The sequence below is a fragment of the Platalea leucorodia genome (genome assembly GCF_965183815.1).
Source record: "Platalea leucorodia genome assembly, chromosome: Z".
Lineage (NCBI taxonomy): Eukaryota > Metazoa > Chordata > Aves > Pelecaniformes > Threskiornithidae > Platalea > Platalea leucorodia.
In genome coordinates this window covers 71705001-71717279 of record NC_138858.1, presented here as the reverse complement: position 1 = coordinate 71717279, position 12279 = coordinate 71705001, and the positions used below count along the sequence as shown (strand labels likewise).

The following is a 12279-nucleotide window of genomic DNA, read 5'->3' as shown; positions in this document are numbered from 1 at the left end:
TAGAGACCCAGTAGAGCTCAACTCCTAAAGACATTAGGAAAAATTGGCAAAGCCTCAATTGAAAAATGTGCTGAGTTCCTGGCTATTTTTTACCCACTGTCTGTTAAGATTTTTAAAAGCTGGAGCACAGAGGAAGCCCAACTTTGAAGCAAACCTTGTTCCCTTTGTTACTGCACTTCTTTCTTGCCCCCTACTCTCCTGCCGAGTTTTAAAAATTTGCCCATGAGTCTGCAGAGCAGCTGCATTCATGAAAAGCAAGCTCTTGAACGGGCTCCTGAGTGGGATCTTTTGGAAAAGGCAGCTTTGGCAACTTTCCAGAAGGCATATAATGATTACATTTACATGTCCTGGATTAGAATTATTGTATTTCCTAGATCTGATCATTCTGTAATTATCTCCAGTTCTTCTAAGTCTGTAGATGGATGTTGTGTCTGTTCCTTTTAAATTGTGTAACATTTGGAAGCTGGCAAAATAACTCTTCTGCTGCCATCCTCCCAACCCTGCCCTCCTCCAAACCCACCTAGGTAGCATAACATAGCATTTTCTGTTTTCCTTGGAATATGCATATACTGGGGCAACAAACTGATTCAAACTGCTGAACAACATCAGTTAATCGTGTCAAGGTTAGATAACGTGGACCCTTTTTTCTGTTTGTTTTTGTAAACACTCAGGATTTTCAAAGTAAAATTCTGTGGGAATTACAAAGCCTTTTCTCTTCTTCTTGCATTGTTTCTGATATATTTTAAAATTGTAATAGCTTCCTTATAATCATAGTTGAAAACATGAACTCTCACTGCTTTGGGCTCCTCTTGTAGAAACATGGTGTTCTCAGTGGGTTTCTGAACGATGCCAGATCCTTCCGAGCACACCACAGACAGCTCGCTCTGTCTCAGCAGCTCAGCAGCCAGCAAAATCAGATAGGCTCGTATGCAAGAGGGTTTCCCAAACTGACTGAAAAATGCCATGGTAGTACATACCTCTGTGGAAGCTGAGAATGTATGTGCTAAGAAGCACCAGAAACTTTGTTAAAGTAAATGTGGAAACATGTATGATCTGATAAGTAAGATGGGTGTTGATGTGCCAGAACTTCTGGTTACTACTCCTTGTTTGCTTATGACTGAACTTGGGTTGGAAGTGGAGGGTGGATGAAAGACTCTCACGTTCATTACTTTTGACCCTCTGTATAGTTTACCTACCTCACTTAGGAAGGAAGGCTTAATTTAGGGATTTAAAAATTGTTTTGGATGAATGGGATGTACAAACATTAAGAAAAAGGCCTGTTAACTTTTTTCCGAGTCACTTGGAGTTCAAGGGCTTGCAGGATTGTCACAAGATACGTGAGAAGGCACAAATGTGAATGTTGGCCCGCAGCCTGGAAGTGTGCTGTTTGAATGTCGTTTGTGATATAAGGTCTTTTGTCAGTAGTAAGTACAAGAATTTGTTAGTAAAGATGAATGGTACACCTTATTTATGTCTTTCGTGTTTGCCCAGTGATCTGCCAGGGCAGTTAAATCCACGTCTGAAAAGACCGTTACTCTGCGAAGGTGTTTTGCAGTCATGTCCTTCATAACTTAAGAAATCTAATGCCCTGCTCTGCCAGTTCCGTTTGAAGTGTGGGAAGTACCAAAGAGCCCTGTTTATGGCAAAGATTCTCCTGTGCTTTGCAAAACTTGGAAGATACGGCCCTTGCCTTACAATCAGCTAAATAAGCATAGCAAAGAATCAAAGAAAGGACATTGTCGTTTTCCCCCTCCCCCCTTCTTTTTGAAACAGACTGGGGAGGAGAGAGAGGAACAGAGCAAAAGAAGAGAAACCAGTTCAAGGTCCCAAAGGAATGCTGACTAGGACTAAATTTCCAGATTCCCAGCCAAGCATGTTAAGCTACTTCTGTTACTTGATGAATTTTGGTTTTAGCCTTTCATTCTTAGGGTGCTCAGGATATAGATACAGTTCTGTCCCTTCTGCTCCTCTGACTTTGTCTTCCCAAGGGTACTGTCTCTTCCATAGAGTAGCGATCCCAAGACTCAGGGTAAGGCTGTGGTTTGCCTTGTATAGGACAGTAGGTGTCTGTTCTGCATCTCAGGATCTCGGTTGTGTTTGTTTCGTTGTTTTTTTTGTTTTTTCTTTTCCAAATTGTTTCACCTTGCATATTTCTCTTCTGTTTTAGTGGGGTACCTGCTGTGGTTGACTTTGCTGCAATGCGTGATGCTGTGAAAAAACTTGGTGGGGACCCTGAAAAAATCAATCCTATCTGTCCTGCTGATCTAGTGATAGATCACTCCATCCAGGTTGATTTTAACAGGCGGTAAGGATACAAAATAACTCTTAATGGTAGTAAGGAAGCTGGTAATAACGGTAGTTCCATTGGTGATATTCTTAGCATTTGGACTATAACATCCTAGACTCTAAGAAGTGTTTAAGTTAGACTGTTGTATCAGTTGCTGTGAATTAGATGAGGGAATTTTGTTTTTTCTGTGGTGCATCTCTCAGTAGCACAAGTCTGGACTAAATGTTACTAGAAACAGGCTCGGTCCAGACCTGTGGTGATCATAATTTTCCATAGAATACTGCATTATTATTAGTTGCTCAGAAATAGCTTTTTTCCACATGTACTTTTTTGACCCCGTAGGGCTTTTTGGAAAGGACAAGCGAGAATGTCTCCTTTCTTCCTTATTTATATAAGAATAGACCTGAGCTGCCCTAGCCCAGCCCTGAGGAACTGTTTGCTAGTTCAGTGCCTCCACACAGAAGAGCACAAGGCACTGATTAATATGGCCCCTGTAAATACAGGAAAAAAACATAATGCTATTCAGTCCTTTCAGCATGCTACAAAGAGACGAGCACTCACTAGATCCACAATGAAATATAAGACCTCTGCATGGAGGTCCTTCTGCCCTCCATGGTATCTAAACATGGGCCTGCTGAACTACCCTTCCAAACAGATCCCGCAATTACATATTTCTCAGTGGTTTCCTCGCATCTTCCAAACTGCTGAAGTTTTGTGGTCTGAGGTTACCTTGCCTGCTAAAATACTCTGTGTATTTATTGTCCTCTATAGGAGATAGTTTTGAAGTGGGCCACTGAAGTTACAGTATTGCAAAGAAGAAAATTCCTAGAAGGCAGAAATTAAAGAACATAAAGAGCACTTTCTCAGTGCCAATATTTAGAAGCTTCTTTGGAACAAAAATACTGAATTTCTGAGCAGAAACGTATTGTGAAGCTTGCTTCATAGAAAAATGTTGCCAGAGAGTTTTCAAATATAACTTTTTTCCTACTTTTTTTTTTTTTTTAACTGTAGACTAGTAAGGATACAAATTCTCACTGATGCCATTTCATAGTTGGCAGGGCAGAAAAAGGGCCAAAAAAATTTGACTTAAGTAACTGTCGAAAATCAACTCCCTTTAGCTTTTTTCCTAGAGATGCTGTATCTATTCTTAACATAACACTAAAGAGTTTAGAAACAGATGCAAAATTAGAAATAATCATCTAAAGACTGATCTCTGAGGTAATGGGTGTTCTAGCACTAATCTATTAAACTAGAAACCTAACCTTTTTTCTTTTTAATTTGCATTACATCATTTTTTTTAAGATCTTTGGGAAACAGTGTATTTCTTCGTGAACAAGATATAATTTCATCTTTACCATAGGACAAAATCAATTATTATGATTCTTTTTCTGTTTTATTTTAATAACATTCATTTTATGTCATCATAGTATCCGGGACTTAATTTAGATATTTTTTTGCCAATAATTACCGTTTGTCACAGCCTTATTTTATTTCTATTAGGCTCATGTATATATGGACAGAACATTGGCCAGCCCTACGCTTCAGTTCTTTCAAACTGTTCAGGCCTAAGTTAGGCAGCTGATTCAAGTGAAAAGTTTGTTAGCCCTGTCTGCTTTGAAACGCAGAGGCTTCAGGCAGTGCTGTATTGTCAGTGATAACCCCCTTTTAACTGAAGTTGCAGGGCAGTTATTTTCCTGTTCCCTTTACTGCTTTCCTGATTGCTTCTGATTTAGGTGTTGGAAACTTCACATTGTTCTAACATGTAGTGAAGCTTTTCCCAAGCTACAAGTTTTAGGCCTGCCACATATATAATATGCAGATTATCACTCACATTTGAAACAGACTTCAGGTATTATCTCTTAAGATTTCTTAAATCCTTTTCATTGGTTGCCTGCAGTTCACAGCTGCAGTGAGATTAAAAAGATGCGATTGATCAGCATTAACATTAGCTAATAACTCTTCTTTTTTTTTTTTTTTCCCAACCTTTGGGTATATCTGACCAGACATAAATTTCAGGTAGATACTTCTGTTTCTGACAGCTGATTATTTTCACTTGCAGATCAGACAGCTTGCAAAAGAATCAGGACCTGGAATTTGAAAGGAACAAAGAAAGGTTTGAATTCTTAAAGGTACCGAAAGAACTAATCCTATTTGCATGGAGAAAAGTGCAATGAACAGAAGTTCTTCCAGTGCTCATGTGCATTGAAAATTTTTTACTCCAATTCCTTCTGTTTCAGTGGGGCTCCCAGGCTTTTAAAAACATGAGGATTATTCCACCAGGCTCTGGGATCATCCACCAAGTGAACTTGGAGTACTTGGCAAGAGTGGTGATGGATCAGGACGGCTACTACTATCCAGACAGTGTGGTGGGCACTGACTCACACACCACCATGATAGACGGCTTGGGAGTGCTTGGCTGGGGTATGTGCAGCAGCATATTGTGAATAGTCTGTTGGCTGACTAAGCTGTGTTTCAGACTCTTGATTACTTGACCCTGGCTGCCAGGTTAGCCTGCACCCTGTTGCTCACTCACTCCTGCCAGCAGGATGGGGGAAGAGAATCCAAAGGGCAAATGCAAGGAAAAACTCATGGGTCCAGACAAAGACAGTATAATAAGTGAAGGGGGGGCAGGGGAAAAAAGCAAGTGATGCAATGACAATCAGTCATCACGTCCCACGAGCACGCCAAAGCCCAGCCAGTCCCTGGGCAATGGCTACTTTGGAAAAACTCCTCCCACCCTCCGCCTCCCAGTTTTAATGCTGAGCGTGATGTTATGTGGCATGGAGCATCTCTTTGTTCGATTTGGGTCAGCTGTCCTGGCTGTGTCCCCTCCCAGTGTCTTGCCCACCCCAGCTTACTTGCTGAGGGGCAGAGTGAGGAACAGAAAAGACACTGTATAAGCACTGCTCAGCAGTAGCTAAAACATTGGTGTGGACCACTGGTGTGGTCACAAATCTAAAACGCAGCACTATATGGGCTGCTGTAAAGAAAAGTTATCTCTCCATGCCAGCCAGACACAGTACACAGACTCACCCCAAATTCAAGGAGCCTGATAAGGTCTCTTACAGTTATTTAAGACTTTGTAACTACGCTCCCTGTTCTGATAACAGATGATTTCTGGTGCATGTGTTGTTGGGGTTTTTTTCTTCTCTGCATTTAAATCACAGGGAAGTAGGCAAGGAAAATATTAAATAAGTCTTCTGGAAGCATCTTATCCATTTGGGAAGGCAAGGGAGTTGAAGCATCACTGAACATCCATTTGTTCCTTAGTCACTTAGCTGCTTTCAAAGTGTTGCCTTATCAAAAAGTATTGCAAATGCTCTATCAGATTAGAGATGCTGAAAATTGAATCTGAGTGAATTAAATATGGCCAGAGAGGCCATTGTGAAAAAAAGCACTATGAAGTATGTTCTAATACCAGTAGTCTGCAGAATACTTGTTACAGAAATAAATACAAATAATTCCTTTTTTGCATGTAGTGGCAGACTGCAGTGTTTGAATTATTGACTAAATAAGTAGGTATGAAATGAAAGTATTTGCAATCATCACACACATGGTAGCAAAAATTTCAGTTGAGTTTTTTATCACCATATCACAGGAAGATAGGAGCCCTATTGAAATAGGTATCGTACAAATACGGAAGACATTGTGTTTGTAAACAACCTTTGCTAGATGTTCACAAAGATACTTGTCAAGTTCTGAATACCATATGTGACGGAAGTAGGACGTTGTGGTTTTTCTACCCCACCTATAGTACTGTAGCAATATTGGTTGATTAAGACTTTCTGTCAAGGGTGGAAGAATTCCTGCTGGCTTGGAATACAAATATAAACAAGTTCACTTTATTTAAAACCGTGACATCTTTGGGATAAGAGGTGTCTCTTTTATTCTATATTTGGTTGAACCTTACACATGGAGCCATCATTTAGATGATGTTGCAACACCAACAGCTGCTTGGAAGAGTGTGTCTGTAAACTTAGCCTCATTTTTCTCCAGAATTTGAAAAGTATGGCTGGACATAGTCCATACCATACATGCTCAAAGCACACACTCTTGGATCCAGCATTTCTTGCTAGTGGCTGGTAGCGCTGAACTTGCTTCATGCCTATCTCTGATAGCCCGTCAGTCATGTCGACATACTTGACTTTAAAAATAATTTAACACCTAGTGAAAGGAGTCACATGATTGGATCTGTCACAAAATTATCTTTTTAATTAACACAGGTATATCATTTTGCATAAAATAAATTGGAAATTCTTTTTCAGAACCATTGTTAGATTAAGTGGGAAAAAGGATAGGAGTAGTGGTTTGGCATACATAAGCAACTATTACAGGCAATTTGTTCTAGCTCAGCATTAATTAAGCTAAACAAAAGGTAGAAGGAGATTTGAAAGCAGAAGATAAACATGAGAGGGACTTTCTACAGGCAAAAAGTTATAAAACTGCTGCCTAATGCCAAATTGCTAGTAAACATGGGTTTTTTAGCTTGCATATGGCTATGACATCTTGATACTTTACCTTATTAAATTAGTAAAATGAAGTAGTCACTTGAATTGCATTCCTCTAATACTGAAGGTGTGCTTACACAAAGGTTGCCACCTGCACAGGCCCAAACCCTGTTTCAACTTAATAGATGTAAGGAAGATATTTCTGTCTTAACAAGTAGCTTTTCTGTTAGTATTCTTTAGAACAGTCTATACTCTTGACTCTCATAATCTTTCCTTCCTTCAAAATAACTTTTTGTTTGGTGACCAACAGTCATGGTCTGCATACATCTCACTCACAGCACACCATGTTCAATGCCATGTCAGTCATTCTTTGTTCATGCATTGCATGTTTACGTCATTAAATAAAACTTTACCTCTGTTAGTGTAAAAGCCAGGCATCCTCAGAGTAAGTTACTCTAATATTCTGTCTAATGGCTGAGGAACAAGGATGAAAGTATGAAATGAAAAGAAATTTAAAAGCCCAGCCTTGCAGAAACTGAAGCAAGATGAGGAGTGCCTCTTAGCAGAAGGCTAAGCCCTCTGGCTGTCTGCCTTCTCTCCCCTTTCACACCTTAAATTGAGTAATCATCAGTCAATTGTACTTCGTGGGTTTATTTTTGCAATGTTACTATCTCTGAATAGGTCGATTGTATATTCCTGTTGTGTACAGGTGTTGGTGGCATTGAAGCAGAAGCAGTGATGTTGGGCCAGCCGATCAGCATGGTGCTTCCTGAGGTGGTTGGCTATAAGCTGCTAGGAAACCCTCAGCCACTGGTAACATCCACTGACATTGTGCTCACCATTACCAAGGTAATGAACACGTCTGCTGTTTTTCCATTACTGCTGGAAGCTATGCATGTTCTGTAGGACAGAGCCACTGTACTGCATGCTTAGGAGCCCTGTGTGTGCTTCCATGTAGTCATTTTGGACTTTTTTTTAAGCTTTACCGCTCTGTGTGGGTTGGAATCAGCTGCCCAAGGACAACTGCAAATTTACTAGGCAAATCTGCTTTCCAGAAGCCAGACAAAATAGAACAGAGAGCTTGTATCTCATGGCCTGTTCAAATCCTCATGTGCAGACCTGGTTTGGAACAACAGTACTTGCAAAAGGATCTTGATTCTCTACTGCCTCAAAAGAAACGACATGACTTTCTAAGGCAATGTAAAACCTGAAAACAGACAGTAAGTGCTGCAGTCTGATTTCTTTGGTCTGCAGACGTTGGCTCACATGTTATATGTTCATAATACGTTTATTCACTCTGTGGATTGTGACTGAATTAAGAGTATTACTGGGTCAGCATTAATGTTGTTGGAGGTCGGAAATCTGGTACACATGTTCATCATGGGATGCTGTCTCTAGAGAGAACCTCCAAATGGCGAAAGCCAAGAGGTTTTTATGAGTTCATCCAGGTGTTGCGTGTGTTCAGTCATTTACAGTTTGATTCATGTACTTGTGCAGTTGGTTCTTCCTGTTTTCCCATCTTCCTGGGTTTGCTGGCTACAGACCCCTCGCTGTTCTCCTCTCCTTAGAACATCGTGTTGAGAAAAATACAGTTGTTCTAAGATAGACTCTAGTTTAAATGAGAGGAAGAGCACGTTTAGAAGGAATACATCCCTGTGTTGTACTTTATTATTGAAACTTTACATCTCTGTGTCCTCATCTTTGTGATTTAGTTTACCAAAGCTTCCTGGTTTCAAATGGCTATAGAAACCTTCGAAAAAGGCTTCTCTGAAGTCAAAAGCTGGATTTCATAACGTACATGCTTGGGTCATTTGACACCTAGCAATGACACAGGCACTGTATTTTTACAACAGCACCTTCGCCAAGTTGGAGTCGTGGGTAAATTCGTGGAGTTTTTTGGTCCTGGTGTAGCCCAGCTGTCAATTGCTGACCGAGCCACCATTGCCAATATGTGTCCAGAATATGGAGCAACAGCTGCCTATTTCCCAGTGGATGATATTAGCATTGGGTACCTGATACAAACTGGTGAGTTAAGAAGAGACCACGAGTTAAAGGTGTAATTGAAAGCAAGGACTCCAGGTCCATATGGTGTAGTCAGCAATGGGGTTGAATCAGGTGGAGCCTTCTGAGCTTGAGTGCTTTTTTTATCCATACTTGCTTATTCAGGCTGTTTCTTGCTCTTAGGGTCAATGTTTAGGAAGAGCCAAGTTTTAGACAGTTTCACAGCTAACTGCCTGCTTAGCCCTGCCTGAACCTAGTTTGTCCAGATGCAGAAGCAGGAATCTAAGTTTTTGTTCTGCAAAAGCCACTAAGTCTGCTAAATTGCTTTGTTTCTAGTGAGTCTCTAATATTTGTGCTGAAAGGGTCTTTTAGTGCAATGCACAGTGTGAACAGTGAAATAGTCTGTTAAACATTTTTTCTGTCTTATTCCTCGGTTTCATTTGCATTTTGCTTTTGTTTTTGCTATGTCTGGCTTTTCACCTTAGGCCGTGATAAAGAGAAAGTTATGTGCACAAAAAAGTATCTTGAGGCTGTGGGAATGCTAAGAGATTTCAAGAACTCCTCTCAGGATCCGGACTTCACACAGGTTAGAAACTACTCTCTCTTCTGGCTCCTTGCTTTATGCCCTGCCCTATTTTAATGTGACAATTGTCTGTTTTTCAGAGAAACTAAGAAATAGGCAAGGGACTCCTTATCCTTTGGCTTGGTCCACGAAGCTGTCTTAACTTAGGGCCCAGTGGAATGAGTCAGCTGGCTCTCCAAGTGTGAAAACTTGGGCATAGGTATAGATTGGCTCTCAAATGAGCTCTGGCTGGTGCAGATTCTGCAATTTGATCCATGTAGTTTTGAGAAGTCCAGTCCAGACTCAAACACAGCTATGAAGATAGTGTGGATGTTGTCTGTGTAAGCCTTGTCCCAGTTTTACCCTTCTTCTGTTCAGCAACTTATTTTACTGTGTGAATCACGACACTTAGAAGCTCTGTGTGGTAACTGCAGACCACCTGAGCTGTTTTCTGTGCAAGAAAATCAAGATCTTACTCAGCATCCAGGAAACTCAAGAATATTCCTGGTTTTCTCTACAGTAAGGATTTATCTTGTAACTTACTTCAGGTTTGCATGGTTATTCAAAAACCCTAGTAAATGTGGAAGGATGCAGCACACTATAAAAACAAAGTTGAAACATGGGTGAGGAATAGGAAAATATGATAATCTCTGTTTCATAATAGACTGAATGTTTTCCCCAAGGCGAAGATGAATAGTCTGCTTTGGTTTATGCCAGTACCAGGATTTCTTCACATCATTGTTTTCTGAAGAGGGCCCTGCTGTTAGCATGTGAAAGGACATAATTCTCAAAATCATTTATATTGTTTAGATGCTTTAGTCACACATTGGGTTTTCAATAACTGGGGTACTTTCAAGAGCCATACCTGGGGGCTGGCAGGGTCTAAAAGTAGAACTGTTCCTTTTCTTCTGATCTTTCCCTTCTCATATGTCTTTGATAATTTCTGCAAACAAACATAAGGACTTGCAGACTTAACCTTATTTCAACAGCAGAGGTAAGCATAGCAGTGGTTTAACTGGCTTAAACTTGTCATGCAGTACTGAACTGCTCTCTGTTCCTCTTACTGAATAGGTTGTTGAATTGGATCTCCATACTGTCGTGCCTTGCTGCAGTGGACCAAAAAGACCTCAGGACAAAGTTGCTGTGTCAGATATGAAGAAGGACTTTGAGACTTGTCTGGGAGCCAAGGTAGGGACTAGGAATATTTGGGCATACAAACTAGTGTATGCTTCTACAAGTTGCCCAGTGTTCAGGAACTACATTCCAGGGGTTAACTTGTGTGTTGTTTGCTTACTGAAAAGCAAATGAGGATGTTTGAATGCAGTTTAGAAGATGACATCAACTATGGGTAGTTTAAAATTACTGAAGTAGTAGTTCTTTCTGATTTTAGATCAGTCTTAGGCCTAACGTGGTTTCGACATACACTAGGGATTTCTGAACTCTCCACGATGGGTGGTGTTAGTAGAGTGGACCAAGTAGCTGCTGCACTGAGCTCTGTGCTAACTACCCAGCTCTTCAGCTTTCCCAGCAGGTTATGCCGTGAGCTCCACAGTGTAGTTTTGCATTCAGGACTGACTCTATCCAGCAGGTCCGAACTGCATGACCCCGTGACTCTTTCATGTTGGTGGCAAAGACAGAAAAAAAAAAAAAAAAACTTCTGTCTACATCATCCAGTCAAAAGTGGTCATTGAAAGAAGAGCAAGATTTTAATTTGAATTAATATGCCCAGCCACTTAAATTTCCAAAATCAGTTTGAATCCTTACCTGATATGGTAACTGCCCTTGTTACAGGCAGTACAGAACTCTAGTAATGTAAATCAAGAAACTTAAACGACAGCAATTCCGAATAATTCTTGTTTTGGTACATGTTCCAGACTCCATTAAATGATCTTACGCTTTCCGATCTCTAAGCGTAATTTTTCATGATGTGAACAGTGCCTTCTTGCTCTTTGTTTTTTTTTCAACTGTCAGGCTTTTGCCTCTCAAGTCAGCTCTTAGTATAAGTTTGAGCTCTTTGATATTCATGGCTTAAAAATCTTACGTGTTGCAGCTAAAATCTCAGGACTGGATTGTGTAACAAGACTATATGTGGTCAGGAATCTGGAGCATACGGGAGCAAGAAGCATCTGAGCAATCTGAAGAAGGATATATTCATGTAGGAAGAAAACACAAATACATTTTGCTGCAAAGGCTGTTTCTTTTACCAGAAAACAGAGAATAGGGTAGATGCCAGAAAAATAACTTTTGTCCGCCACTTTGAGTGACCAGAGATGCAAGTCTTCATCACCAGACCTAAAAGTGCAAGCATGGATGTGACTGACAGATGCTTGTCATTCGTGAAATTCCAAGCCAACGCTAATTTCTAGTCAAAATATTTATATTAACCACATCCTTTTGATTCTTACTTTCTCCTCTTACAGCAAGGATTCAAGGGATTCCAAATTGCCCCAGACAGACACAACAGTGTAGTCAAATTTCATTTTGAGGGCTGTGACTTCGAGCTTGGTCATGGTTCAGTAGTGATTGCTGCCATTACAAGTTGTACAAACACCAGTAACCCCTCAGTCATGTTGGGAGCAGGTAAGTTTATTTGCTTAATGTGCATTAGTTTCTCGATGTCTCTGGCTGCGTGTCCTAAAGACAAAGACAACACTGATGTAATTCTACATGCACAGTGCTGCTTTTGTCATTTGGAGTGCTAAAACTGAGCTTAGTCCCTAAGGGTAGCAGAAGCAATTCTGGAAGTAGTAGCTAGAAATGTGGGTTGAAGAAAATGTATTTTTCCTGCACTGTCTTCTCTACAGGGCAAGCTGGAACTCAATTAACCAGCACCTCTGATACTTGTTCAAATGCACAGAAGCTGTTATACAGAGCTGAGAAGAGGCTATTGAAAGTCAGAGCCACAAGAAGAGGGACAGTGAACAACAATCTATGGCTTTAAGTCTGAAGGTGCTCTGATTTGGCAGCAGAGTACAAAACAC

The 12279-nt window shown here is 40.5% G+C and overlaps 1 protein-coding gene across 3 annotated transcripts in view; it reads left to right on the top strand.

Annotated features, from left to right (window-relative positions):
• Positions 1 to 12279, top strand: part of ACO1 (aconitase 1) — a 37591-nt gene that overhangs the window by 13730 nt on the left and 11582 nt on the right. For 2 of the 3 annotated variants that reach the window (XM_082335759.1, XM_082335760.1), the window contains exons 4-11: positions 2168 to 2305; positions 4347 to 4416; positions 4525 to 4708; positions 7445 to 7584; positions 8589 to 8760; positions 9222 to 9322; positions 10370 to 10486; positions 11719 to 11878. In XM_082335759.1, the coding sequence (XP_082191885.1) occupies positions 2168 to 2305; positions 4347 to 4416; positions 4525 to 4708; positions 7445 to 7584; positions 8589 to 8760; positions 9222 to 9322; positions 10370 to 10486; positions 11719 to 11878 (1082 nt within the window). Of the gene's footprint in view, positions 1 to 2167; positions 2306 to 4346; positions 4417 to 4524; positions 4709 to 7444; positions 7585 to 8588; positions 8761 to 9221; positions 9323 to 10369; positions 10487 to 11718; positions 11879 to 12279 lie in introns of those variants that run through there. The other variant, XM_082335761.1, reaches the window with a different exon arrangement.